Source organism: Thunnus thynnus, chromosome 22, assembly GCF_963924715.1.
Source record: "Thunnus thynnus chromosome 22, fThuThy2.1, whole genome shotgun sequence".
NCBI classification, from domain to species: domain Eukaryota; kingdom Metazoa; phylum Chordata; class Actinopteri; order Scombriformes; family Scombridae; genus Thunnus; species Thunnus thynnus.
The window spans coordinates 25600217-25626994 of record NC_089538.1 but is presented as its reverse complement, the minus strand read 5'-3'; the positions used below and the strand labels follow the sequence as shown (position 1 = coordinate 25626994).

At 38.4% G+C, this 26778-nt stretch overlaps 3 protein-coding genes across 5 annotated transcripts in view; 1 reads left to right on the top strand and 2 right to left on the bottom strand.

Annotated features, from left to right (window-relative positions):
* LOC137175214 (myelin-oligodendrocyte glycoprotein-like) overlaps positions 1–26778 on the top strand; it is a 64383-nt gene that overhangs the window by 30113 nt on the left and 7492 nt on the right. The window contains exons 1-2 of one of the 3 annotated variants that reach the window (XM_067580939.1): positions 20413–20511; positions 21923–22249. The exons of 1 other annotated variant lie outside the window; for it this stretch is intronic. In XM_067580939.1, coding sequence (XP_067437040.1) covers positions 20451–20511; positions 21923–22249 — 388 coding nt within the window. In that variant the 5' untranslated portion in view covers positions 20413–20450. Of the gene's footprint in view, positions 1–20412; positions 20512–21922; positions 22250–26778 lie in introns of those variants that run through there. One more of the 3 variants, XM_067580940.1, reaches the window with a different exon arrangement.
* On the bottom strand, positions 2983–7733 carry LOC137174810 (Fc receptor-like B). The gene is made up of 6 exons (XM_067580289.1): positions 7582–7733; positions 7031–7066; positions 3971–4234; positions 3651–3890; positions 3399–3575; positions 2983–3203 (listed from the first exon to the last, which is right to left on the bottom strand). The coding sequence occupies exons 1-6, from the start codon at positions 7676–7678 to the stop codon at positions 3091–3093; spliced, it is 927 nt and encodes a 308-aa protein (XP_067436390.1). The 5' UTR covers positions 7679–7733; the 3' UTR covers positions 2983–3090.
* LOC137175126 (Fc receptor-like protein 5) lies at positions 9968–15464 on the bottom strand. The gene is made up of 6 exons (XM_067580821.1): positions 15299–15464; positions 14675–14710; positions 11170–11433; positions 10853–11089; positions 10616–10777; positions 9968–10428 (listed from the first exon to the last, which is right to left on the bottom strand). Exons 1-5 carry the CDS (start codon positions 15462–15464, stop codon positions 10629–10631), a joined length of 852 nt encoding a protein of 283 aa, XP_067436922.1. The 3' UTR covers positions 9968–10428; positions 10616–10628.

Below are 26778 nucleotides of genomic sequence, written 5' to 3'. Positions count from 1 at the left end.
CTCAGAGGATCCTGGGAGCTGTGTTGTCTGGAACTTTCAGCTGCTGGTAAGTTCTCCCACAGCAGACTGGTCTCAGGTGATGAGACAGATGAAGAGCAATTCAAATGTTCAGTAGGGTTGGAAATGTAACTGTAAACACTGAACCTGTTCTGACACAACCTGAATAGTTTTCCACTGCAGCGCAAAGTGAAAAATGTTTTGTAAGAGTCACCTGCAGCTCCTCATCTATATGACTGTGACTGTTTCTGCTCTTTTCTTTCTTCTTCCTTCAGCACAGAACCGTTGAATATCTCTGCTAACTCAGTAATGCTAACACAGCTCTGCTTAAGTGTAAAACCAATTCTTATAGTTCTTCTATCAAGCTTTTCTTACTGAGCTGTGATGATTTTCGCACAGCAATGTTTGAACACACTGTTTGGAAAACATATATGTGCTTGTTTTAATAAGTAAAGTATGATGTCAAGTGTTTTGCAGTATTTGCTGGACTCATGGTTATTTGCTCTTTCTGTGGAAAAGAATCTAAGAGTTGTTGACCAGGATCTGCTGCTGTTGTTCATCCTGATGTCTAATCATAGCTGGAATCACAGCAGTTCAACCAGTCACAGAGAAACTACCCCTGAGATTGGTACCATGGCAACCATCCAGGTGAAAAACAGTCATGTTGTAACACAGAGGGCATAAAGAGTAACTACAGACTTCAAAAGTCAATATTCTTTGTATTTTGTTTTCTGTGAAGCACATTGAATTGTCCTGCGTATCAAATGCACTGTATAAATAAAGTTGCTTTTATTTATTGTACAACAAACTGCAGTTCATTGTAATAATTTCTGTGTTTTTATATCTGGAGACACAGTTGATGTTTTATATGAAATAAATGAGAGTTGAGATGAACCTCTGACTGTGTTTCTCTATACTTACACTATATTAATATGATCCCCATCTGCTGTGGACAGAAGCTTCAGTCATGCTGCTTTGTGTCTGTGGTTTTGGGTCAGAATCATATTTACTGCCATGTAGGTTTGCACATACAAGGAATTTGCTTTAGTGCTGTGGCGCATTAAAAATATACACATAGTTAAGAAATCCTAAATAATATAAAGGAAGAATTTACAGTAGAGGAAGGAGCATCTTTGCACAGCCTGCACCAGAGGTCCTGACTGGTGTGGTAGATCCCTGCCTCTATTGATCTTGTACTGAGTGCCTGTTCTTGTGCTGCCATGATCAGTGCTTCTGTGCTGTCCCTCAGTCCAGCCTTTTCCAGCCACTGGTAGGGTTTCTTGATATCAGCCACTTCTTCTATCTGTTGGTGGTACATGCCGTATAGGGGCTTGTCCCTCCATGATGGTACCTCCTCCTCCTCCTCTGCATCATCGGGTTTCTGCTGCCTGAGGTATTCACATAGCAGTTCATCTTTAGGGGCCATCTTCCTGATGTGTATATATATATATATATATATATATATATATATATACACTCACACAACCTTACTGTGCACTTTATTTATAAGATTTAGTTATTGTGTACATATTTCATACTAAACACTATTTTTGTTGTTATTTAATTGACTAATTATTATTATTTCTATGTGAAAGTAATTAATGTACACACAGAGCACATCTGTTGTTGTACAAAGCTATGTGCTGCCGCCTGCTGGATGTCTTTTATCATTTTATGGGCTGCATTTATAAAGTGCTTTCATTACTGAGTCTCTGAACACTTTATTCTTTACAAGAAACCAAGGAAACGGTTAAAATATTGACAATAAAGTAATGAAGTTACAAAAAACGGTGAAATTATGCTTTAATAGTTGTGATGTCAGGATGTGGATCTGTTATTGATCCTGAGTCAACATTGATTGAACTCTTTAATCTTTTCATAGCTACTCCACCTAATTTCTGTTATTAAATATAAGTTTTTATTTCTTGAATGTCAAAAATTATATTTATATTCAAAACGTGTAGGTTTTATTACTTGCACACCTGAAGGTTTGGACCTTTTCATTATGAATTAAATGTGAAGATCTGCCTTTTGACATATCCTCACAGACTTTGTGATGCATCATCCCTGTTTTCCAGTGAGCACAGTACAGGTGCAGAGCAAATGAAAAATTGTGAGGAACAGGCGTACAAAGTGTATTTTTTATTTCTTTCATTATGTATTTGTTCATTTTTACGTCAAGGCAGAAAATGAAGAAGGGCACATACCAGCATTTTTTTTTATTTATTAATTAAAATAAATACATTTTAAAAAATTATTTTATTTCTCTTTTGAGGTTGACCAGCGCTCACCAGACAAGGTGGCGCCATAGGCAGCCACCTATATGACCTATGCCTTTAGCTGACCTTGTTCAGGGGGAAAGTTTTGATCATTTATTGTTTCATATCTTTTGTGACCTAAAATTACTAATTATTCAAACTCAGTAATTCCCCATGTTTCCTTATTTTAGTAAAGAAAGAAATCCAGTTGTCAGTGTCAGTACTTTTGTTTCCACTAAACCCTCATTGAGAACCATTCAGACGTTTCTGAAAAACTGAAAATCTGAAAACTCAGCTCTTCTGTGAACACCTCAACACTCGAGCCTCTCTAACTTTAAGTACTCTGTTGAGTGTTGCACTACTTTCTTGGTGTTTATCTTATTTATTGGGCACTTGTCTACTGCCAGTTGTTTCTTACTTTACTAATTAAATAAAAAGTAATTTCTAATTGCACATGTACCTGATCAGCTATGTGAGAGTTTGTACCATATCCCTTTGTGAGTCACTGTCCTCTAATTCTTGATTGTCTTGTCTTGACTGCCGGTCTCTCATTTACCACCATCAGCCTCCATTGACTATGGCTGGCCTCTCATTGACAATCACTGACTGAATATGTTTACTTTAATTTTCTGTCTGAACGCACCTTTAGACGTCACAAAATTGGCAGCAGAATTCTCAAACAAATGATAAAATTGTAAAAAAAAAAAAAAAAAAAAAAAAATGATTTGATTCATTATTTAACATTATTAAAAACACAGAAACTGGTTTATTATTGTTGGAAGAAAAAAGCATAAAATTTCTGACTGGAACGTTTCATCAGTCACATCTGTTCAGTTCAGAAGTGATGCTCTGTGGTGACAGATGTGATGACATCATCATAGTCATCATTGAATCCCTGCTCAGCCTGGGTGGGTGTGGTCATCACCATGGAGACAGGCAGGTTATTTCCTGTAGTCAGAGCAGGTCAAAAAATGTAGATAATTTATCAGCTGTTAGAGACAACTGTCAATCATCCAAACCAGAATGAACCTGATTGATTGATTGATTGATTGATTGATTGATTGATTGATTGATTGATTGATCGACTGATTGATTGATAGTTGTTGAGTGTCTGTAAGGTGAGTGAATGATTCAGAGTGTTACCTGTGGACCTGTGTCGATATAAAGACACCATGATGAGAGTGGAGATGAAGTACGGACAGAACACCACTAAGTGGCAGACCAGTCTGACCACAAGCTGGAGGGGAGCTGAGGCAGGGGGTAGAGCTACATTTATAGGGGATGTGGCTACAGAGACAGGGGGCGAGGTCGTTGGTTTACCTGCAGAGAGAATCATACCTGGTCAGGTGAACATGTGGATGAAATAAGTGGTGAAATCAAAGGTAACTTCCTCACCTGTGACCGTGATCCAGCTGGATGGAGACTCTCCGTGACTGCTGATGTTACACTTGTAGAGGCCTTCATCAGACTTGGAAACATGGTGGATGGTCATGTGACCTGCAGGCTCAGTCCTGATGAGGGAGCCATCTTTATGGAAATCAGCTGGGAGGTTGGAGGTCTTTGTTTTACAGTGCAGAGTGACATTGTCTCCCTCCATCACAGGGAGGACAGGACTCTGCAGGATCACTGATCCACCTCAACACAGAGACAAACTACAGCATTTCATCATTTACACTCACATTTTCATCAATACTAACTCCACAGTCTGATCTTACCAATGACAGTGATTTTGATGCTGCTACTGGTTGCTCCCTCTCTGGACTGACACCAGTAAACTCCACTGTCCATTGGGACGATGTCAGTGATATTACAGAAGGAACCAGCTGATTTTCCCCAGTCAGTTCCACACTCAACACTGGTTTCTCTGCTTGTGTTCCTCCTCAGCGTCCATCCAGCAGAGCTGTCGTCCTCCTCACAGCTCAGAGAGACAAACTGTCCTTCAAACAGCTGAGAGCTGCTGGGACTCACAGTCAGAGAGGCTGTGAGAGAAAAAGGTTTAGAAAACACTTAATGACATCTGGAAGGAACCAAAAGACTGAAACCCAAATATGCTTCCTAATATTTGTATAAAGACTGAAGCAATCGACTTGTGTCTTGTGTCTTAACTGTCCATCTGTCCATCTGTCTCCTGTAGGCACACTTGTGATAACTTATTATTTCAGTTAAAAGCAGAGTTCTTTTCAAACTCACTCCAACAGTCAAAGGCAATAAAACCTGTCCATTCCAATGGCTCCAATCATGTGTTTGTTCATTTTATGAAGTTTATAGATTTATAAACAAAGTTCGGGAACAAAGACCACACCTTGTACACATCCCATTTTGCCACAATAGAGTATTTAGGCACACTTTATATGTTTTTCTCCCCTTTTGTCTCAGTTTGCAAACATACAGTGACACACCGGCATCAATATCAAGTATTCTAGCTTATCCAAAGCATGGATTCAGGGTTACTTCTAAAAGCATCAGACGCAGATTTGTTTGATGTCCCAGAGTCCTCTCTCAGCATCCAATCTTTCCAGCAGCCTCAGTTGCACTGATCAGTCTCCATCACATGGGCCTCTCAGCATCCATCATCTGTTGATGCCAGCATCATTGGGCCCTCGCCATCTTTGGCATCTGAGGGATGTCATCCATCCCTGGCACCCATCTCCATCTTGCTCAAGATCCCAGAGCCCGCACAACAGGGGAAGTCACCACGAGCAGCACTCTGACACACCAGGCACACTGACTGCCTCTTGGCTCCAAACATGTCCAAGTGGACAGTCGTTCGCTTGAAGCACATCCTCATTCAGACAAACATCCCTTTCCACCACACTGACAATAAAGTGAGACTTTTTCAATTGTATAGGACTTACTGCAGGACACCAGTCTCTCCCATTGAGCTTCCTGTGCTCCTTCATTTCTCAGCATCGCACCCGTGGCGATGCCCGTAATGTCACGGCACATCATTCCACTGCACAGGCACCACCTTTTTAGCTACCTCAGCTACTTCAGCCCTTTCTGAGGGCCAGGCTGCTTCTACCTCAGTGCAGACTCTCTCTGCTCCAGAGCTGCCTTGTCCATCTATTTTTTCTCAAGCATCACTAACTACCCTTGCACATACATCCTTCCATCCCAGCATCCCTTCCTCCTCTCTCGCTCCTACCTTTACTGTCGTCACTCGCCACCTTATACTAATACTGGCCACCTCAGCTGTTTCCAACTCGATACCAGCCACAGCAGCTGCACAGACCATACCCACAATAGTGACCCACAGTAGTGCTATCAACCACCCCACACGGTTTCGGCTAAGGTTTCACACATACACAGGTATGCCAGATTCCACTTACACATGCCACAATTTACAGTCTCCCTTGTCTGACCCCAACATAGTCGACAAACTCTTACAAAAAGAAGTCAAAGACGCATTCATTATTGGCACATTTTCCAGCCTTCCTTTCCCATCTTTCATTACTAGTCCAATCAGCATAGCCATTCGCAAGTACTCTTGGAAAAGGAGATTCATTAATGACGTCTGATTGCCCCACGGTTCCACTGTCCCAAGCATCAATAGCCTGATTCCCAGCCCAGATTTTTCTATGCAGTACACCACAATCGATCACATCACTTCCCTCATCCACCTTGCAGGCCATGGAGCGTGGTTGTCCAAGGCAGACATTACCAGCATTTTCAAGGTCCTTCTCATCACCCCGACTGCTGGCATGTCTTTGGTGTCATCTGAAAGAGCACATAATATTTCGCCATGTGTCTGACCTTCGGCTGCAAGAGTAGCCCAAAAATCTTTGACGCCTTATCCAGGGCGCTCTGCTGAATCCTGATGAACTACAAACTCCTATACATCATCCATCTCCTTGATGACTTTCTCACTGTTACACCGTCATCTTTACCCCTGTCATATGGTCTTACCACTGTCCGCATTCACCAACCTTGGTGTTCCTTTCTCTCCAGAGAAGACAGAAGGCCCCAGTGCATTTCTGGAATTTCTTGGCATCACCCTCGAATCAGTTTCAGCATCTTTGCTTACAGAGAAAATCCATTGGATTTCCTTACTCATTCATAATTACCTTCTGGCTGACACATGCACAAAATGCCAACTACTCTCGCTGCTAGGCCACTTCAACTACACCATCCGTATCATCCCTCATTCCTATCAGTCACTCCTTCTTGTTGCACCTCCTTTCCATAGCCACCGCTGTCTTGTCCATTCACAACAATGTCATACTCAACAGTGCATGCAGGATGGAATTGAAACTTTGGCACCAGTTTCTCTCCTCCTGGAACTCACTCTCTTGTTTCTGGTTTCAATTAGCTCCAGCCTCCAACCCTCTTCTGACTCCAGTCCCACATCAGTTTGTGTCCTCTGTGATGTGTTTGAAGCAACACCTAATATACACGTTAAGAAAAAACTTGAGGACAGAAAACTGACAAAAAGAAATCCAGCGATTTGTTTGTGTTTATACTGAACACCTCTATCTGTAGGTAGCTTAGTAGCATCTGAACAGACCTTAAATATGTCTCTGCTCTTTCATTCTTTATAATAAACATTTCCTGGAAAACCTTAAAATAATTTTCTCAACTCTTTTTTTACTGTAATAAACTAAGACTGTGCAGACCTTTCAGATGTAAATGTTCTGATTTTGTGCCTTCATATCATCATCAGTGTGAACTCTAAAATCTCTCCTGTCAGACTCTCTGTCCTCAGCTCTAACTTTCCTCTTAGGGTCTCTCAAACAGAGTCAGTGGCTTTCAGACTGTGACAGAAGAAGTTTACTAACCTTGGTTTGTTGTGCAGCACAGCAGTGAGCTCAGCACTAAAGAGAGATGAAACTCAGTTGAGGTTTGAGGTTTTACTGCAACCACACAGAACAACTCTTTACTTCAAAGGGTTTACACAAAATACAGTATCTTCCAGACTAAAGATGAGTTTATTGTGATTTTCTCAATATTAATGTGTTTGTCAACTGTATTAAGTTTAAGAACACATGTACAGCGCTTATAAATCTCTAAAACAGGGGTTAACATGACCCACAGTCAGAACAGCTACAGTTATGAGAATAAGGCCTAAGGAGGGAAAATACCAGACTTTCATTTTAGTGACAAGTTTAAGGAAACGCTGAACAAACACAGAACAGCAAAAATACATCAAATCAAACATCAAAATACACGTTAACCGTTTAACATGCAGTTTTCTCTCAGTGATCTCACTTCCTGCTTTTAAAGGTTGGATTAAAGTGATAAGTGTTTTTTTGAACATAATGAATTTTATCTGTCAGCAATGTTAGTTACATCTTACGCAAACTTGCTAAACATGACATATTGTACTCACGGAGCAGCAAGTGAAGAGATGTTTGTCTCATTGTACCTCTCGCTGATGTGACATCAAATACTTTCAATTGTTCTGTCAGGGCAGTGAAAAGCAGCATTTCCTCTATGAGGTCAGTGCAGCAGCTGTGTGGTTTGGTCTGCAGTTGACAGGAAAGTGGTTGCAAGTGTTCACAGAAATGAACAATGTTGGTGTGTGATGATGATGATGATCAGTCTGATTGTAGAGGATCGTTTGGATGATAGTCTCTTAGTTTATAGCTCACATGTTGGTTAAATACTTAACATTAAATATAGAAAGTGGTTAATAACTACTGCATGGGAGTGAGCCTGGACCTTTTGAACACACTGATGTTATTTTAACATCTTACAGACTTATATTAAGACATTCTCAGCCTGTGATGAAGATATTCTTTATTTAAACAGTTAAATCTGTGTTGAAGTTTGTATAAACTCTCCTGGGGAGATTTGTTTTTCTCTCCTTCCTGTTCTTTACTGCTGTAATAAAAAAAACTGTCCTGCAGGGGTCAGTAAAGCTGCTGCATCATGCTGAGGTTGAATTTGTCACACAGCAATAAGCCAAATACTAGGTTCAAAACTTGAAGGGTTATTTTGGGTTTTTTCTAGGTTACCTTACTGGTCTTAGATAAATTCTAAAATAATATGGCTTTATTAAAGTCACTCAAAGCAGTAACAACTGTTATATTCCATCAATCATAATCCTAATCTGAGTCATCATTAGGGTCAAATCTGTATTAACATTGTCTTCAATACTGGCAACTGATAGACTTGAGTACATATGTGGTTGCCTTTCCATTTTCACAAATCCTACCGTTCATGCTTTGCAATCATTAATCTTAAATCTTCCAAACAATTTCTCTGCTCTGAGATTATAGACGTGGCTGGATGTGCCATGTCTTATTTTGTATAATTTAATATAATTAACTTTTTAATATATGCATGCAATAAGTTCATACGTGCTAGAATCTCGCAGCCACGTTCAGTAATTCGGGCACCATTAGTACTTCAATTCAACAACTTGCACTTAACTTATTCACAATTATTATCATCCGCTCTGGAGTCTGGCAGCAGCGGGTTCATTAATTAAGCCACACAGGGTCTTATCTTACATCTTCACCTTAGCTATTACTTAGCCTTTGTCTCAGTCTGCTTTGCACTTATGCACTTACACAGCTGCACTTTTTAAAAAAATGTTGAATTTTACGTATTCTATGTTTTCACTTTATTTTATCTTATGTTTATTAACATTATCAAAATGTTTTTATGTTCCTTCTTATGCACATTTACATATTTTTGTTAACTTTATGTCTTTTCTTGATTTGCAGCACTTGGTGCAAGTTAGTTGGTCACAAGCTGCATTATTATCATTATTATAATTATTATTTTTGTATGAAAGGTGCTATACAAATAGCATTATTATTATTATTATTATTATTATTATTATTATTATTATTATTATTATTATTATTATTATTACGGTGTCCTTTCAATAGCACATGGCAGTGCAGCACAATAACTAGGTGCCACTAACACCAAACTTCATTTTAACAATTTACACAGCTCAATTGACAAGTTTAAAAAAACACATATACGTGTCACCAAGCATTACGGCAGCCAAATTTAATCATGTTATCACCACAATCAGCAGCCAACACCACACCACAATCAGCTATAATAGCTAATAAGTTCATGCTAGTGGGCTAAAGGCTAATGCTAAAACAGAGATTGCAAATCACAACTGGGATTATTATTTTCATCACTATCTCACAGTTAATACAAGCAAACCTCGACTGGGCTTCAAATGATTTCCTGGACTTCTAATGAGTTGTGAGATGCGTCAAATCTTCACCTGAAAAGTAACTAAAGCTGTCAAATAAATGTAGTGGAGTAGAAAGTACAATATTTCCCTCTGAAATGTAGTGGAGTGGAAGTATAAAGTAGCATCACATGGAAATACTCAAGTAAAGTACCTCTAAATTGTACTTAAGTACAGTACTTGGTAAATGTACTTAGTTACTTTCCTCCACTGATCCAGAATGAGTAAAACAATGAAAAAGACTTAAACCTGCAGGAACAGCAGCTGCTGCAGTTAATGAGCAGCAGGTGGCGCTGAAAGACAGTCTGACTAACTAGACCACTGGAAAGTTTTTCTAGTTTTTGAAGGACTGAGAGTCTAATGTTTTCTTTTGACTTCAAACAAACTCATTATTCAGAAATACTTAAAGATATATACAACAGAAATAATACGATTGTTAGACAAATGAGATATAACAGAGATGTGAGAGTGAGGTGATAGAAGAGATGTATTCCATCTGTTTAAATCAGATTCCACCTCTTACTTTGCTGTTGTTTCAAAGACTACTCAGCACTGTGAATCATCATGAACTTTTTAATCCTGCAGAAAAGGTTGCACACTGGTGTAACATCAGTAATTAAACATAAAGTCATAAAATGAACAACAAAACAAATGATAGAGATAGATTAATAGATGTGACATTTCTCTACACATTATTTCACCAGTTTTAAGAAAACAAGTTTATAACATCATGGCAGAAAATAATGACATGTTTTCTTTTAGTAAATCTGCAGCTTTAAAGTGTCTTGGTGTGCACCTTGAACCCGCGTCTTATTGGTCTGCTTTCTGTCTGCCTCCTAGACACTTTTGAAATCTGATTCTTATTTGAGCTTCACTTCAGAACGTCGACACATCTGTTCAATTCAGAAGTGATGCTCTGTGATGACAGAGGTGATGACATCATCATAGTCATCATCCAATCCCTGCTCAGCCTGGTGGGTCAGGGCATTGCCATGGAAACAAGCGGGTCATTTCCTGTAGTCAGAGCAGGTCAAAAAGAAAATGAAGATAATTTATCAACTGTTTCAACAACTTTCAATTATCCACACCAGAATGAACCTATTTGATTGATTGATTGATTGATTGATTGATTGATTGATTGATTGATTGAGTGATTGATAGTTGCTGTGTGTCTGTAAGGTGACTTGATTCAGAGTATTACCTGTGGGCCTGTGTCAATATAAAGACACCATGATGAGAGTGGAGATGAAGTATGGACAGAACACCACTAGGTGGCAGACCAGTCTGAACACAAGCTGGAGGGGTGATGAGACAAGGAGCGGGGCTGCTGAGACAGGGGGTGGGGCTGTGGTTGTAGGTTTACCTGCAGAGAGAATCTCACCTGGTCAGGTGAACATGTGGATGAAATAAGTGGTGAAATCAAAGGTAACTTCCTCACCTGTGACAGTGATCCAGCTGGATGGAGAATCTGCATGACTGCTGTTACACTTGTAGAGGCCTTCATTAGACATGGAAACATTGTGGATGGTCATGTGACCTGCAGGCTCAGTCCTGATGAGGGAGCCGTCTTTATAGAAATCAGCTGGAAGGTTGAAGGTCTTTGTTTTACAGTGCAGAGTGACATCATCTCCCTCCATCACAGGGAGGACAGGACTCTGCAGGATCACTGATCCACCTCAACACAGAGACAAACTACAGCATTTCATCATTTACACTTACATTTTCATCAATACTAACTCCACAGTCTGATCTTACCAGTTACAGTGATGTTGATGCTGTTACTGGTTGCTCCCTCTCTGGACTCACACCAGTAAACTCCACTGTCCATTGGGACAATGTCAGTGATGTTACAGGAGGAACCACCTGATCTTCCCCAGTGAGCTCCACACTCAGCACTGGTTTCTCTGCTTGTGTTCCTCCTCAGTATCCATCCAGCAGAGCTGTCGTCCTCCTCACAGCTCAGAGAGACAAACTGTCCTTCAAACATCTGAGAGCTGCTGGGACTCACAGTCAGAGAGGCTGTGAGGGGAAAAAGGTTTAGAAAACAGTAAATGACATCTGGAAGGAACCAGAATACACTCTGAAACCCTAATGTTTCCTAATATTTGTGTAGAGGCTGAAGCCATCGGCAGAGTTGTGTCTTAACTCTCAATCTGTTTCCAGTAGGCACATTTGTATTAACTTATTTCAGTTAAAAGCAGAGTTCATCTCAACAGTCTTAGCCAAACAATCTGTCCATTCTAATTGTTCCAATCATGTGTTTGTTCATTTTATTTCAGTTATGGCTGAGTCTGATAGGATGATGTTAGATTTATATTTTTATCTGTAAAAACTCTACTGACTTTGTATTTGTAGCATAGACTGTAAAAAATATGAATGTAATCACTGTTACGTCACCCATTAGTTTGTGGACTGCCATTTTGAAGCCTCGAGTTTAGTGATTTGACCCTTACCATCTTTGATTTTTGGAGCCAGAAGAGACCATATTTGGACAAGAAGGTGGAGCTGACTCTAGCGCTGCTGCTAGCTTGATTAGCATGCATGCATTTACAGTCTATGGTTAACTCTAATAATGCTAATGCTAATGCTAATGTTTGCTGGCAAAAAAAGGTCAAAACCCTTAAAACAAAACGTACTTACTAGGGGTGTGCCTGTATACAAATACATTGTTCAGTAAAGCACAAATAGTGGGGTTTTTACAAATATTTGTTTCATGCAAATATTTTAAAAATTATTTGTTTTCAGGAAGAAAAAAAACATCTCAAAAACCAGCGCACCAATCTCTGTCCTTTGCTCCACTGTTACGTCTATCAGCAGGTCTCAATGAGGGCAGTCACATCCACCTGCTACATGATGCACATTTCCTGATATGGACATCACTCCTGGAGTTGGAGCAGTGACACATGCAAAGTGCTTCCGAGGGACTGTTGTTCCCCTTCTCCTTTGTACAGACGTCTCTTTTACAATGGTGGTCTATGGGGAAAATGCTTTTTGGGCCACAGGGGGATTTTTTGCAAGTGGTCACTAGCAAAAATTGGCTGCAAGGCTGAGCAGTGGAGCCATATCCAGTTCTTATAATACGTCGATGGTTCATACTAAGTATGACATCAAAACGAGTCTGTAGTGCATTCCAACTGCATAGTATGTGGATTTTGTGTATGCAAAAATTGCCCAGATGTATACTAGATTAACAAGAATGCAACATGAGCTTACTGGACATACTCAACTGCACAATGCATTGCGTCTCTTCAGACTACGCAATGGAGGAGATGAGAAAGGCTAAAAGCTGTTTTTCGCTGTAGGACTGTTAACATGTTACTTTATTAAGTTTTAACATTTTTTCAGGTGAGAAAGTAACTATGTAGATTCCCAATATGTGTTCAGTTTATCCAAATAACACCTGTTTATAAATCTGCTGTGACATTTTCAGAAATGTGAGGAGTTGCTGGCTGGGTGAGACTAGCCGGTCATCTCAGCTATTCAATATCCTGGGAGAAAATGATCTGATGAACTGATCTGTGCAACTCTTTGCTGATTTACTGCTGGCTCTAATGTCTCTGCAGCATTTTGATATATGACAGCGAAAATTACAACAGCTTTTAGCCTGCTGCCGGTTGGTGCGAAATGCATTCTGGGATACTTGACTTTATACTTCAGAGTGAACAGTCTGCTGGTAATGGCATACTTAATCTTTCATTTAGTAGTGCAGTACATAGTGATTGAGTATCTAGTAGGCAGTACATTAGTATGTGATTTCAAACACAGATTCTATTTATTAACCTAGAATATGATTAGAATATCTTTTGAAAAATGGACATTGTTTATTTGGCTAAATGTTTCAGGGAAAATTGAAATTATGTTACTCATATCAAACCTGACGCTCAGGAATTTTCAGCCCATAGATTTCATACTGTTATCTTCAATTGGAAAGTGGCCTATATTCAACTAATTAACCTGATTTATCATTGTTCACTAAAAGTAGAGGTTGTGGCTAAATACTGTGTAAAATGTGTGGTCACACAGTCAGTATTCAGCTGGTTTGACCAGCCTACAATCTGTTTAACTTGTGACCATCAGTGTGAAACTGATTCAGCAACAAAATTCAGTGTTTCATCTCAAGAAAGCTATTTAAAATGCTTCATTTAAAAAAAGTGAGGAAATGTGAATGCTTCTTGTTTGTGACACCATTTCATTTACATAATGTAATACAAAAAGGACCAGACAAATATATATATATGCTTGCTCCGGCATCACACACCGACAAAAACTCTGAATAACAGTAACTGCCACAAACTGAAGCTCAGAGGGTTAAACAAGCTTCTTAGAGACAGAGAGAGACGACAGAAAGATTAAAGAAAAGAGTGAAACTTAAAGTGTAAATGTGACAACTGTTGCTGACAACAAAACAGACATCGCACCTCTGGTTTAAGTTTAGGAGCCGCAGAGATACTAAACACGAGGTGATGTCTGACTTCACTCTAAATCGAGACACCACAAACCGGACACCAGTTTTCCTCTCTCAGAGAGAGAGAGAGAGAGAGAGAGAGAGAGAGAGAGAGAAAGGAGTGAGTATGTGCAGTTAACACCAACTATGTGAAGACACTAATACCTCCACTTTAATTACATGTGGCAATTAGTGGTGTTTTTTGTGTGAATTACACTGCAAAGATGCTTATTTGCATGGAAAGGGGCCAATTTTGCCCTGAATGTATGAATATTACATAATTTACATAACATGCAAATACATGCTATTTTCTTGGCAGTGCGGTTTGTGGTGAATTTCACCATTTGCGGGTGCTTTGTGAATTACTCACTATCTTTTTGTCTCATTTGCACAGGTTTACTGGCCGCAAAAGCTGTGCAATCCTTTTGTAGATTTGGCCCTTAATGTACAAGTTAAAAACAAACATGAGGACAGAAAACTGACAAAAATAACTCCAGGGATTTGTTTGTACATGTACTGAACACCTCTATCTCTTTCATTCTTTATAATAAACATTTTCTTGAAAACCTTAACTTATAGCTTAAATAACTTTCTAATCTCATGTTTTTTTTTTTTACTTTAATAAACTCAGACTGTCTGTAGCATTGACCTCTCAGATGTAAATGTTCTGATTTCATGCCTTCATATCATCATCAGTCTGAACTCTAAAATCTCTCCTGTCAGACTTCCTGCTCTGTCCTCAGCTCTAACTTTCCTCTCAGGGTCTCTCAGAAAGAATCAGTGGCTTTCAGACTGTGATAGAAGAAGTTTACTAACCTTGGTTTGTTGTGCAGCACAGCAGTGAGCTCAGAACTAAAGAGAAATGAAATTCAGGTTGGTTTGAAGTTTTACTGCGACCACACAGAACAACTCTTTACTTCAAAGATTCCACACAAAAAACTCACAGTATCTTCCAGACTAAAGATGAGTTTATCATGATTTTCTAAATATGAATGTGTTTGTCAGCTGTGTTAAGTTTAAGAACACATGTACAGTGCAATCTCTACAACAAGGGTTATCATGACCCGCAGTCAGAACAGCTACAATTATGAGAATAAGGCCAAAGGAGGGAAAATACCAGACTTTTATTTTAGTGGAAACTTGAAGGAAACACTGAACAAACACAGAACAGCAAAAACGCATCAAATCAAACATCAAAATACACGTTAACTGTTTAACTGCTCTTAAAGCATTAGTGTAAAGTGATAAATATTTTCTGAGCATAATGAATTTCATCCGTCAGTAATGTCGGTTAGATCTTATTCAATAAAATCTTATTGATCCAGATGTTTTTATTATATTTGAAGCTTTCCAGCTGTTATTATTCTGTTATTCTTCTCCAACACAGCAGACATGATAAACATGTACTTATTGAAGTTTGGACAGACAGGTTGTACTCACGGAGCAGCAAGTGAAGAGATGTTTGTCTCATTGTACCTCTCGCTGATGTGACATCAAACACTTTGAATTGTTCAGTCAGAGCAGTGAAAAGCAGCATTTCCTCTGCGAAGGTCAATGCAACAGCTGTGTGGTTTGTACTGCAGATGACAGAACAAACCACCACCATCATCATCAGCAGCAGCAGCAGCAGGAGCAGCAGCAGCAGCAGCAGGGACAAGATGCTGCTGTAATGTTAGCTTTCTGAGACACCTGTTTTCTAACATCGTCTTTACGTTTTATAATCTGCACAGGAATGTAGACACACACGATGAGCAAAATATAAAAACAATTTACAACTTAATTTTGCCTGGAGTTAAAAGCTAATAACTGTGAACTCTCCTGGATGGTGTTCCTTAAACAGATTAAAACATTGGTTCCTATGCAGCTGTTAAGTTTGGTACTGTTAAAGGTTTCGCCATAGTCATTCACTCCAAACCTACCTCTAAAAATTGACAATTAACTAAAACATGATGGAAAATATTGTCAGTTGTCAGTAACTTTTGTGCAAGTGCAAGTTAGATCAGCAGGAAGTCTGGGCCACAAAGCGAGCTGTGGTTTCTTCACCGGATGCAGACACGCTACATCATTGATCTTTATCCGTGAAGACATGTTAAAAAATATCTTATATTGTTAGATATATTGTTAGTTCTAAGAATTATGTTGTGCAATGTGAGCAAATATTATATAGTTTGCTGATGCTGTAGATGTTAAACATATATGGATTTTGAAATGTAGATGCTTTAAGACAAATGATATAAATGTGGAGGCCAGAGAGGTATCGGGGCTTTTTCTTTTTGCTTGTTTTTCTTTTTTGCTTCCGGGCCCTTTTTGCCTGTTCGGCTTTTTCTATTTTTAGGCCTCTTTTGCTGTTTGGCCTTTACTTCGTTTTGACTCTGTTTAGCCCTAGAGAGGGTATTTTAAACAAAACAAATGATAGAGATAGATACATCAATAAATGTGAAATTTCTCTGCACATCATTTCACCAATTTTAAGAAAACAGGTTTGTAACATAACATGGCTGAAAAATAATGGCATGTTTTTCTTCATAGATCTGCAGCTTTAAACAGAGACAGACAGCAGCAGAAATACAAAGATATTTCCTGTCTTCTCTGTAACTTCAACACATTTGATGTACAAGTCAAACTAGAACATGTGGAGTTCCACAGGGAAGCGTTTCGGCTCCTCTGGCTGTTTTTCATTCATGAAGGACTTGAAATCTGAGTTGAGCTTCACTTCAGAACAACACATCTGTTCAGTTCAGAAGTGAACTGACTGCTGCTGTTACACTTGTAGAGGCCTTCATCAGACATCCTGATGAGGGAGCCATCTTTATAGAAATCAGCTGGAAGGTTGGAGGTCTTTGTTTTACAGTGCAGAGTGACATCATCTCCCTCCATCACAGGGAGGACAGGACTCTGCAGGATCACTGATCCACCTCAACACAGAGACAAACTACAGCATTTCATCATTTACACTCAGCTTCATCAATACTAACTCCACAGTCTGATCTTACCAGTGACAGTGATGTTGATGCTGTTACTGATTGCTCCCTCTCTGGACTCACACCAGTAAACTCCACTGTCCTTGGGGATTATTACACTGATGTCACAGGAAGAACCAGCAATCTTTATTGTTTGAATTGATTATTAGTATCTGAACTTGTTTCCAAAGTAATGTTGGAGGTCTTTGCTCAGTTTGTGTAACAACACATCGTAACAACTCCTTCATCTTAAAAGTGGTTTGAATTCTTTAGTTTTATTTGTAACTCATTCAGTTTTCTATCAGAGGTTTGTAAACGTTCCAATTGAGCAGTTTTTGTACTGTCAGAGAAGTTTGCCAACCTCAGGCGGCTCTGCAGCACAGCAGTGTGTTCAGCCCTGAAAGGAAGTCAGAGTCAGATTGGTGTGAAGTTTACCACAGAGAGCTGAGATACTCTGTGATAAAGAGACGTAAATACTAACAGTATCCTCCAGCTTTAAGATGAATGCACTAAAACCTCCCACCTCTACCATGTTAAATACATTTTCTGCAGTATGTCATATACCAAAGAATAATTAGCTAAGTTTACAGTCTAAGTTCTTTGTTGTGAAATATTTTTCTGACAGCATTATTAACTTTTTTATATACTTTTATATAACTTTTAAATTTTATAGTGTCACAATCAGTTCAGCTTTTCGTAAAAAAATTATCAGCCATTTTCATACTTAGAGCATCTGCAGTTGATAGAGTTCATTATGTAACTGTTTGTTTATAATGTTTCCTATGATAATCAGTTTGATGAAGTCAGTGAGCACAACATTCACAGACACTAAATCAACATTAAATTAACATGTCATTTTAAATCACAAAATATTAACTCAATTTGATGACAGCAGAACTGTAAACCACCAAGACATCAGTCACTGCACGTAGTTAAACCCTCCCACTTCCTCTTTGTAGGTGAGACCTGTGTGGTTTTCTCTCCAGCAGATGGCAGAAATAAACTCACCTAGTTTAGTTTATGAGACACAGAGATGAACCATCAGAAGGTTTATTAAACCATCAACAACAACACAAAGGTGGAGAGGATGAGATGAAGCAGGTGAGCTGAAAATCATCCTGGGGTGTTTTTAGACATTTAGCCTGCAAAGAAAGAAGAAATGAAAATGACAAACAACATGATGAACATCATGTATGTTTTATGGCATCATGTATGTGAATGATTCACCATGCAAACAGGACAAACAGTTTTCATTGTGAACCACCAGATGTGAGCAGAGAGCAACTCACCAGGATCTGTATTACAGTGCAGTTTGATATATGGAGGACAGAAGATGCAGCTTGGCACTGAAAACTTTTAAAGCAGATGTTGAAGAAGCAGGTTGGTGCAGAAAGGCAGCATTCATTAACAAAAATATTGATTCATAAGAGGCTGAAATGAACTCTGGGAAATTTTATTTAATTGAAGAAAACATCCACAGCTCTCCTCCTACCTTCCACCTGCTCAGCCTCACCTGACTGAACGTGCCACCTGCTCAGGTATTTCTCACCTCCCCCTGTGATGTCCATCATATATGATGATCCATATATGGCATCGGGCGAATGGCAGGAACACCAAAGTGAAAAAATGTAAATAGAAGACATTTTTCGTTGTAATGGTAAGAAACGGCAGCACTTGATTTATCTTTTATTTAGTATTATTCTTATTAATAAGAATATGAACAATAAGAATAAGAAAACCGATGAAAAGTAGCTGCTGCTGTACATCTTTCAGCACCCCAGAGGCGATGAGAGAGAGACGCTTATTTCAATAATAACAGTAGTACACTTTATTACTGATAGAAAATACGTTCAAATACCATTTTACAGATCCACCTCTTGTGTGGAACAAGTACACCTTTGTATTCCTGTGTGCTACAGTTCATATTCACTGTTTTATGTTCAGTTTTACAAAGACGAGAAGGAAAATCATATCCTTCATAAATGTTATCTATTGTTTCTGACCAGGAAAACTAAAAATGCCTTTTTGTTTGAAATTAAAATCAAATCAATATTCTGTTTTCATTCCTTTAATTTCTGCTTCTGAAAACAACAGAACAACAAAACAACAATCATTTCTAATATTCTACAGATTGCAGTACATTGTCTCAATGTGCTTTTTTATACCTTCACATCAGTTCACCTCATTCAGCTGTTGAAATGGTTGTTTACAACCGTTGTTATTGGAATTGTCTTTTTTTATGTATGTGTGTAAAGATTTTTTTAGACATACTTGTAATGGTTTTGCATGTTGACCCCATAAAGGCAATTTATGATGGAAATAATGATATTCAGCATGACGTGTTGCATTGGGATATGAGTTGCATTCATATTAGAGCATCAGTGTGGGGGCTAGTATGACATCTACAGGCTCATGTCTATCTATGGTGTCAGGTGTTTTGGTTGTCTTACATTTTTCTGTAGTATGTATGTTGAGCTTGTACTTCCAAAACAAGTTCATGTAAATCTTTGGTCTTTATAGCCATAGTAAATTTCACTTTTTAACATGTAAAGTGGGAGGAGGAGGAACTTCAAGTGTGTCACTCTGGCAACACACAGTGTTAATGCTGGTCTGCAGGAAGCGCCATGAGGCAAGTACTGATATTCATCACAGGGTAGGATGTGTTATTTAATCAAAACAATATGTCACACAGCGTCAGCTGTCTCAGACAGGTAAAACTGCAGGTAAAACCGCCCACAGGTCAGTCCCAGCATTTGTTTATAAGGGAAACAAAGACAGATCAGACCTTCATGGTTATTATACTAAAGTCTATGTACTTTATTGTTTACCTGCCTAGAAATATTTCAACCAGCAGAGACTGAACTGAAGGTTTAAAGAGAGATTAAATTAAATTATTTGATGTATTGTGTACAACAGGGAAAGTTAAAGAGATATGTGAGGATTCTTAGAGAGATTAGGGCGATTAGAGACATGACTTCATCATTTTACCATGAGGTATGAGGAATAATCCCCCCGATGGACTCTGGACACTGGTGGGGGTGAAGGAGTTGAGACCTGGATGGATGTGATGGACTGCTGGCTCTGATCAAACTGGAGGTGAGGTCACATAGATCTCATAACAGCAGAGAAAGGAAGAGTTTTAACAATCTGCAAAGAGCATTTTTTCATCTCAGACTAGTTTAAACAGTTCAGAATCAGAATCAGGTTTATAGCCGAGTAGCTTGGTGTTGTGGTGCAGTACAGTCAAAATTATACACAAAAAATTAAGTAATCCTAAATAATATTAAAAGAAAGAAAGAAATTTACAGTAAAAATGTGTCAAATATATTCTAAGTGAGAAGAATTGTTATAGGTTCAAATTTTTAATTAAGGAAAATGAAATTAATTGTACAAAATATTGACCAGAATGAGGAAACTGTTCATTACTTGAATGTTCAGTTAACTCTGAACCCGAGTATGTCGGTGCCCTGGGCGAGATTTTAGATCAGAGCCAACAGTCCTAAAACTACAAAAATGGCAGCCTTGGTGACCGTCCATGAGGCCGCAGTTACGTTTGACATATTACGTCTTATGTTTGAAATGCTTGGCTTAAGGACACGTAGACAAGAGAAACGCCGGCCTTCTTTGCCGCCATGGCTGCATTGTACTTTATAACTGTTTTCACATTATTTCTTTTGGCATCTAACGCTGAAGGTACGTTCTGTGTGTTTGTGTGTGTGTATATATTTACATTATATATATATATACATGTGTGTGATGGGCTGTTTCTGGTCTCTGGGACCGGCCAGCATCGTGCTGTGAGACGCCAAAGTAAATGTTGGTATACCCACATGTTGTGCTGTAATTTGAAATCTTTTCTATAGATGTATGTGCAGGTTATCTGATTCTGCTGACGGTATTATTTTAGCGTTAACCAACCCTGAACTGATGATTGTGGAGTTTTTTTTCTTTTTCGACCAAGAAAAGTCGCGTCTGTTGTTTCCCCAACTGCTGGACAAGTGAAGAGAGTTAGCCCCAAAGTTAGCAAAAATGGGTTTGCCTAACCTGAAGACACTAATCAGAGAAATAGAGTCTGCAGGAACCTCTTACATTCAATCTGCTGCTCTCTGTTGTCTTCAGAGTCACTGCTGTTAAATGCACAGTTATTATTTGAAGCATTTGGATGTTTTTGTTTGTTTTTTACTTGTTAGTTATGTAAAGTAGGAACAGTCCACTGCTGGCTGCATGAGTGTCTAAAACAAGGCCGTAGGTTCAGTTTTAACTTCAGTAGAAACTTTTTTTGTTTTTTTATCAGACGCCTAAAATAAACAGTTGTGTATGTTCATCTCTCTTATTTCTTTCATATGCACATGTGTGCACACATATACACACATATAGAGTCTGAGTGCAAAAATAACTTTACTGGAACCAAAACTGTATTGATTTTTTCCTGATGTTTCTCTAAGAGATATTTTACATTTTATTTAAATTTATATAAATCTGATACTAGAATTAATATCTAAAGTTGACATATGATAGATTTTCACAATAAATGTTAGAAGGAAATAAATGTATATTAACCCGTAGGTAATGATCCACTCATGGAAAAATGAATAAATAAAAAATAAATATTGAATATTTCTCCCACTAATTTCAAAGATTAATGATTGATTAAAGAAACTTTTTAGCAGCTAAACTCAGCTCATCACACTTTAGTGAACAACACCTCACACCTGAAATTTAAACATAATAACTGTTAGTTTTGTCCAATGAAAACATTTTTAATTATGTAAAGTTTGAAATGTTTAAACTATAAATACTAACTGCTTCAGATTCACTACTGTTCATCACAGACATTAGTAGTGACCATCCATACCCTAATGTACACCCATCGTATTACATTCATAATTATGACCAAATAAATGATAATTACAAGAAAACCTTTTTGTATTATATACGATAATATTTACGATATATACTAAGTTGTAATTAAGATATACTAAATTGTAATTAAGAGAACCAATCATATTTGTCTCCTGCTTTGACACTGACAGTTTATATTCAATGATTACTTTAATGTAACGATGAAAGTATCACTAACTTTGTTTTTGTTGAAATCTTTCAGAGATAAAAGTAAAGTCTGGAGATGATGTGAGTCTTCAGTGTCAGAGTCCCAGAGATGAAGCCATCACAGTGCTAGAGTGGAGCAGACCTGAGCCGGAGACAGATGGTTATGTCTTCTTCGTCAGAGAGAACCGACCATATGACCACTACCAGCATCCATCTTTTCATGGTCGAGTGCAGCTGAGAGATCCAGAGATGAAGGACGGAGATGTTTCTGTGATTCTGAAGAACGTCACCATCAACGACACTGGAACATACAAATGTCATGTTTCTGTGAACAGCACAGAGCTCATAAACACCACCATCAACCTGAAGGTTGAAGACTCAGGTGAGTTTGAAGCGCAGCTGCTTCATCACAGATCAGCTGCTTGTGTTTATAAAGGTGTTGATGGTGAGATGAGTGATGTGATCAGAGTTCAGTAGATAATGTCTGACATGAGTTTGAAGAGTTCTTCAGTCATCACCTACCTGACAGCTGATACCTCACACCTGTTTCTGCTCTGCAGGTCACACAGCTGGAAACACCCGGACTGAAGGAGACAAGGATGAAGGAGACAAGGATGGAAACATGAGAGGACGTGTAGGACTGTCAGTTGGTCTGTCAGTTGCTGCAGGTGTGATTGTTGTTGTTGGGTTTGTGATCTTCATGATCTATAGAAGAAGTAAGAAAAATTCATCCCTCCCTCCTGCTGAGGAAGCAGGTGACCAACAGATGTCTGAAATGTAAATATGAAATGGACTCATTAGTGTAACACTTCTACCCATCATGTGACTCCTTTAATTGCCACCTTATCATGGTGGAGGGTTTGTGTGCTCAGAGGATCCTGGGAGCTGTGTTGTCTGGAACTTTCAGCTGCCGGTAGGTTCTCCCACAGCAGACTGGTCTCAGGTGTTGTTGGTTTTGTGATCTTCATGATCTATAGAAGAAGTAAGAAAAATTCTTCCCTCCCTCCTGCTGAAAACGCAGGTGACCAATAGATGTCTGAAACATAACACTAAGGATGTGCAGAGGGCCCAGTATTTGTATTTGTATCTGATTACAGATTTCACTCTATTTTCAGCTCTGCTAACTCAGTGATGAATACACCACATTTCCTATAGCTGCTTCACAATAAAAGAATCCTGCAGGCTTGTAGTTGGAAAACTTTTAATGTGAAGCAGCAGCAGCAGCAGAAATGTTGGGTTTTCATCAGCAGCTCTTATCAGTAAAGAGTGAATAAATATAAAAAATTATAATCTTACAACATACAAAGTCCATCTTTTTTCAAATGCATCCTCCATATTTCCTATTCTGTGAGTCAGTTATCTACTCTGAATATTTTCAGCTGTCTGTCAAACACACAAGGAGACGACTGTTAATACTGTCATTTTGCTCTCTGGTCTCCTCTGAACACACATCTATTGAATTACTTCTTATTTTAAAGGAGGCCCATATTTCCATGTATACAGTCAACAACATACATGATGACAGCTACAGTTTATCAAATTCAGTGTTAAACACAGAGTTGAACACAGTGATTGAATGGATAAGTGATGATAAATTATTTTTGAATGTATCTCAGACAGATTGGATTGTGTTTGAAACATATTATTCTTTAAGTGCAAAACCAACTCTTGCGGTTCTCCTTCCATCAAGCTTTTCTTACTGAAATGTAATGATTTTTACACATTTATGCAGCAGAGTCTGAACACACTGTTTGGGAAATGTACATGTGCTTGGTTTCATGGTTATTTGCTCTTTCTGTTGAAAGAGTTGAACACATTTATTGAATGGATAAGTGATGATAAATTATTTTTGAATGTATGTCAGACAGATTGGATTGTGTTGGGAACATATTTGAGTGCAAAACCAACTCTTATAGCTCTCTTTTTTTGCAGTATTTGCTGGATTCATGGTTGTTTGCTCTTTCTGTAGAAATGAATCTAAAAGTTGTTGACCAGGATCTGTTGCTGTTGTTCATCCTGTTGTCTGATCTTAGAGTACCAGTCACAGAGAAACTACACCTGAGATTGGTACCATGGCAACCATCCAGGTGAAAAACAGTCATGTGGTAACCCAGAGGCCTTAAAGAGTAACGACAGACTTCAAAAGCAAAGTAGGTTTTAAAATCCATCAGTGATGCAGCCTGAGAGAACAAACTGTCTGAATATTTGTACATCAGATCATTACTTTATAAACAGGAAGTTCACAGTCTGACTCTTTATATCCTGTATGAAAAGTTGATGCTTCATTTCAGGTTTAATTGACTTTTGAGCATTATCATCTTCTGGCTCAGCTGTAACCAAGAGAAGAAAAGTCAAAATAGAAAGTGAACACTGTTAATGACCTTCTTTACTGTAACTCGGACCTCTCTCAGCTAGTAGAGACACAAAACTCTGCAGCACCTCCTCCTCTCTCTCAGTCTGAAGCAGGACGTGTTTCAGTCCTTCCTCTTTATCTCAAACCAAATGTTAAAAATTCTGATATATATGTATGTGTGTCTACATAGTTTTAATATTCAGTTTACATGCTTTTAATTTGTTTTAATTTGATTGTTTTAATAGTTATTTTATAACCCTCACAGTGGTGTTTTAATAAGTTTAATTGTTTTTCTTGCTAAAATATTCTTTTTATTTTATATATTTTATATATAAGTATGTTGAATTGTCCTGCGCATCAAATGTGCTGGATAAATAAAGTTGCTTTTATTTATTGTACAACAAACTGCAGTTCATTGTAATAATTTCTGTGTTTTTATTTTTGGAGACACAGTTGATGTTTAATATGAAATAAATGAGAGTTGAGATGAACCTCTGACGGTGTTTCTCTATACTTACACTATATTAATATGATCCCCATCTGCTGTGGACAGATGCTTCATTTATGACTGTGATTTCGTTTGTGGTTTTGGGTCACATGATTCACAACACAAAAGTCCCGAGTATTCAGTGTGCATTATTTGTAATGATAACAATAATACAGAAGATTGACAAAAGATTGTCTCCTGTGAAGAATCTCCACTCAACTATCATTAAGGAACTTTTTAACATCACTGCATCCTAAATCCATAACCTACTGCACACTCACTCAGAGCAGGTTTGAGACTAAATTCAGTTTACTGAAGCAGACAGTGTGCAGACTACATACGGTGGGTTTGTCAGCTGTAGTCAGCGTCATGTGTTGTATACTGACTGCAGACTGAACACTGTGATGTGCAGAATGAGTCTGGATTTGGGACACAATGAGTGTTTTTCTCAGAGGAACCATCTTTGATCGTTTTAGGTTGTACTGATCAATAAATCAATAGCTGTATCAGAGGATTCTGATCAAACTTAAGCTGCTTGGATTCTTGTGTATGTTTGGACTCTCTGATGTTTTAGCTACGATGAGACTCCAGTGAAGTTACTATGAAATCTGGTTCACACATTCATGATCCCCTTTGGAAGAACTTTGATCCTCTGACTTTTCATCCAGAAGCATCAGATTCTTTGTGGCTGCACTTGAATATGACGACCTTTTATGACCTCTAACTTTCTCTGAGATCATTCATTTTATTATCAGGCTTTATGTGATTTTCTGTCTTTTATATCCTGTTATGATGTCAGATGTTAAACACTTTCAAATCATGAAGTGAACATGTGAAAAAGTGCTGCCTGTAAGATAAAGCCCATGTTTCAGCTGCCTGATCTGATGACCTGATCAGTTTTATCTGAAGGCGACATCAGACCGATTGTAGTGGCTCGAGTGGAACTGAGTAGAAGCAGGTTTTCAGTGAATCATTTTAATCTTTCCAACAGATCTGTGTGTGTAGCTGGTAGCAGAATAAAACCTGCCTCATCCTGAAAAACCTGTTTGAAACTTGATAATAAAACTGTTTTGAATTTCAAATGTGGAGGGAAATTGTTTCAGCTGCTGCTAATAAAAAGTCACTTCATTTGTCCTGAGAGTGTCGGATCATTTAGTTTCTACTTTTCTCTCTGACTGAAATCTCTCCTCCTCCCCTCATTCACTACTTCCTACATAACAGACACTCAGTAGTGAGCAGTGTCTGATCTATAAGATGCGACAGATTGTCAACAGAAAGAAGTGTCCATAATGTGGATAAATGTCCAGACTCAGGATTCAGACACTCAGATCAAATGTTGGAGGATAAAAACTGCACACAGTCTCTGTTCACTGTATTATTTACTGCTGCTGGCTGTGATACTGAACAACAAGATGAAAAATGCATTTATTCTCTCACATCTTTTGTGATCTAAAATTACTAATTATTCAAACTTAGTAACTCCCCGTGTTTCCTTATTCTAGTAAAGATATTCAGTTGTCATCTTCATTACTTTTGTCTCCACCAAACTCTCACTGAGAACCATCATATTTCTGCTGACTCCCATGGTGCATTCAAGGAACATCTGAAAACTCAGCTCCTCTGTAAACACCTCAACACTTGAGCCTCTTTAACCTTTCAGCACTCTGTTGATTGTTGCACTACTTTGTTTGTCTACTTCTGGTTGTTTGTTAATTTAATGATTAATGAATTGATTTCTAATTGCACATGTACCTGATCAGTTATATGAGAGTTTGTACCACCTCCCTTTGTGAGCCACTGTCCTCGAATGCTTGATTGTCTTGTCTTGACTGCCGGCCTCTCATTTACAGAGAGCAGAATTCTCTAACAAATGATAAAACTGTAAAAAGGATTGACTGTTAGAAGAAGGATGGGAGTCCCTCACTCTCATTGGTCATTACTTCCTCTGGACCACTGAGTGCCAAATATCAGAGTGCATGTGGTTCTTTCTGTAGATGTCCTGAAGCCTCCAGTAATGAACCCAGTTTACACACAACTGACTGGTAAACCTCAAAGCTTTAATGAGAGGATA

What these genes read in the sequence shown, in the direction of transcription:
- LOC137174810 (XM_067580289.1), bottom strand. Translation starts at nt 7,678, where the DNA reads ATGCTGCTTTTCACTGCCCTGACAGAACAATTGAAAGTATTTGATGTC. An exon ending in ATCTCTTCACTTGCTGCTCC is followed by an intron (nt 7,067 to 7,581) that starts GTGAGTACAATA and finishes ATCTCTCTTTAG; the next exon opens with TGCTGAGCTCACTGCTGTGC. An exon ending in GTGCTGCACAACAAACCAAG is followed by an intron (nt 4,235 to 7,030) that starts GTTAGTAAACTT and finishes TTTCTCTCACAG; the next exon opens with CCTCTCTGACTGTGAGTCCC.
- LOC137175126 (XM_067580821.1), bottom strand. Translation starts at nt 15,464, where the DNA reads ATGGTGGTGGTTTGTTCTGTCATCTGCAGTACAAACCACACAGCTGTT. An exon ending in GTGCTGCACAACAAACCAAG is followed by an intron (nt 11,434 to 14,674) that starts GTTAGTAAACTT and finishes TTCCCCTCACAG; the next exon opens with CCTCTCTGACTGTGAGTCCC. An exon ending in CAGCTGGATCACTGTCACAG is followed by an intron (nt 10,778 to 10,852) that starts GTGAGGAAGTTA and finishes TTCTCTCTGCAG; the next exon opens with GTAAACCTACAACCACAGCC.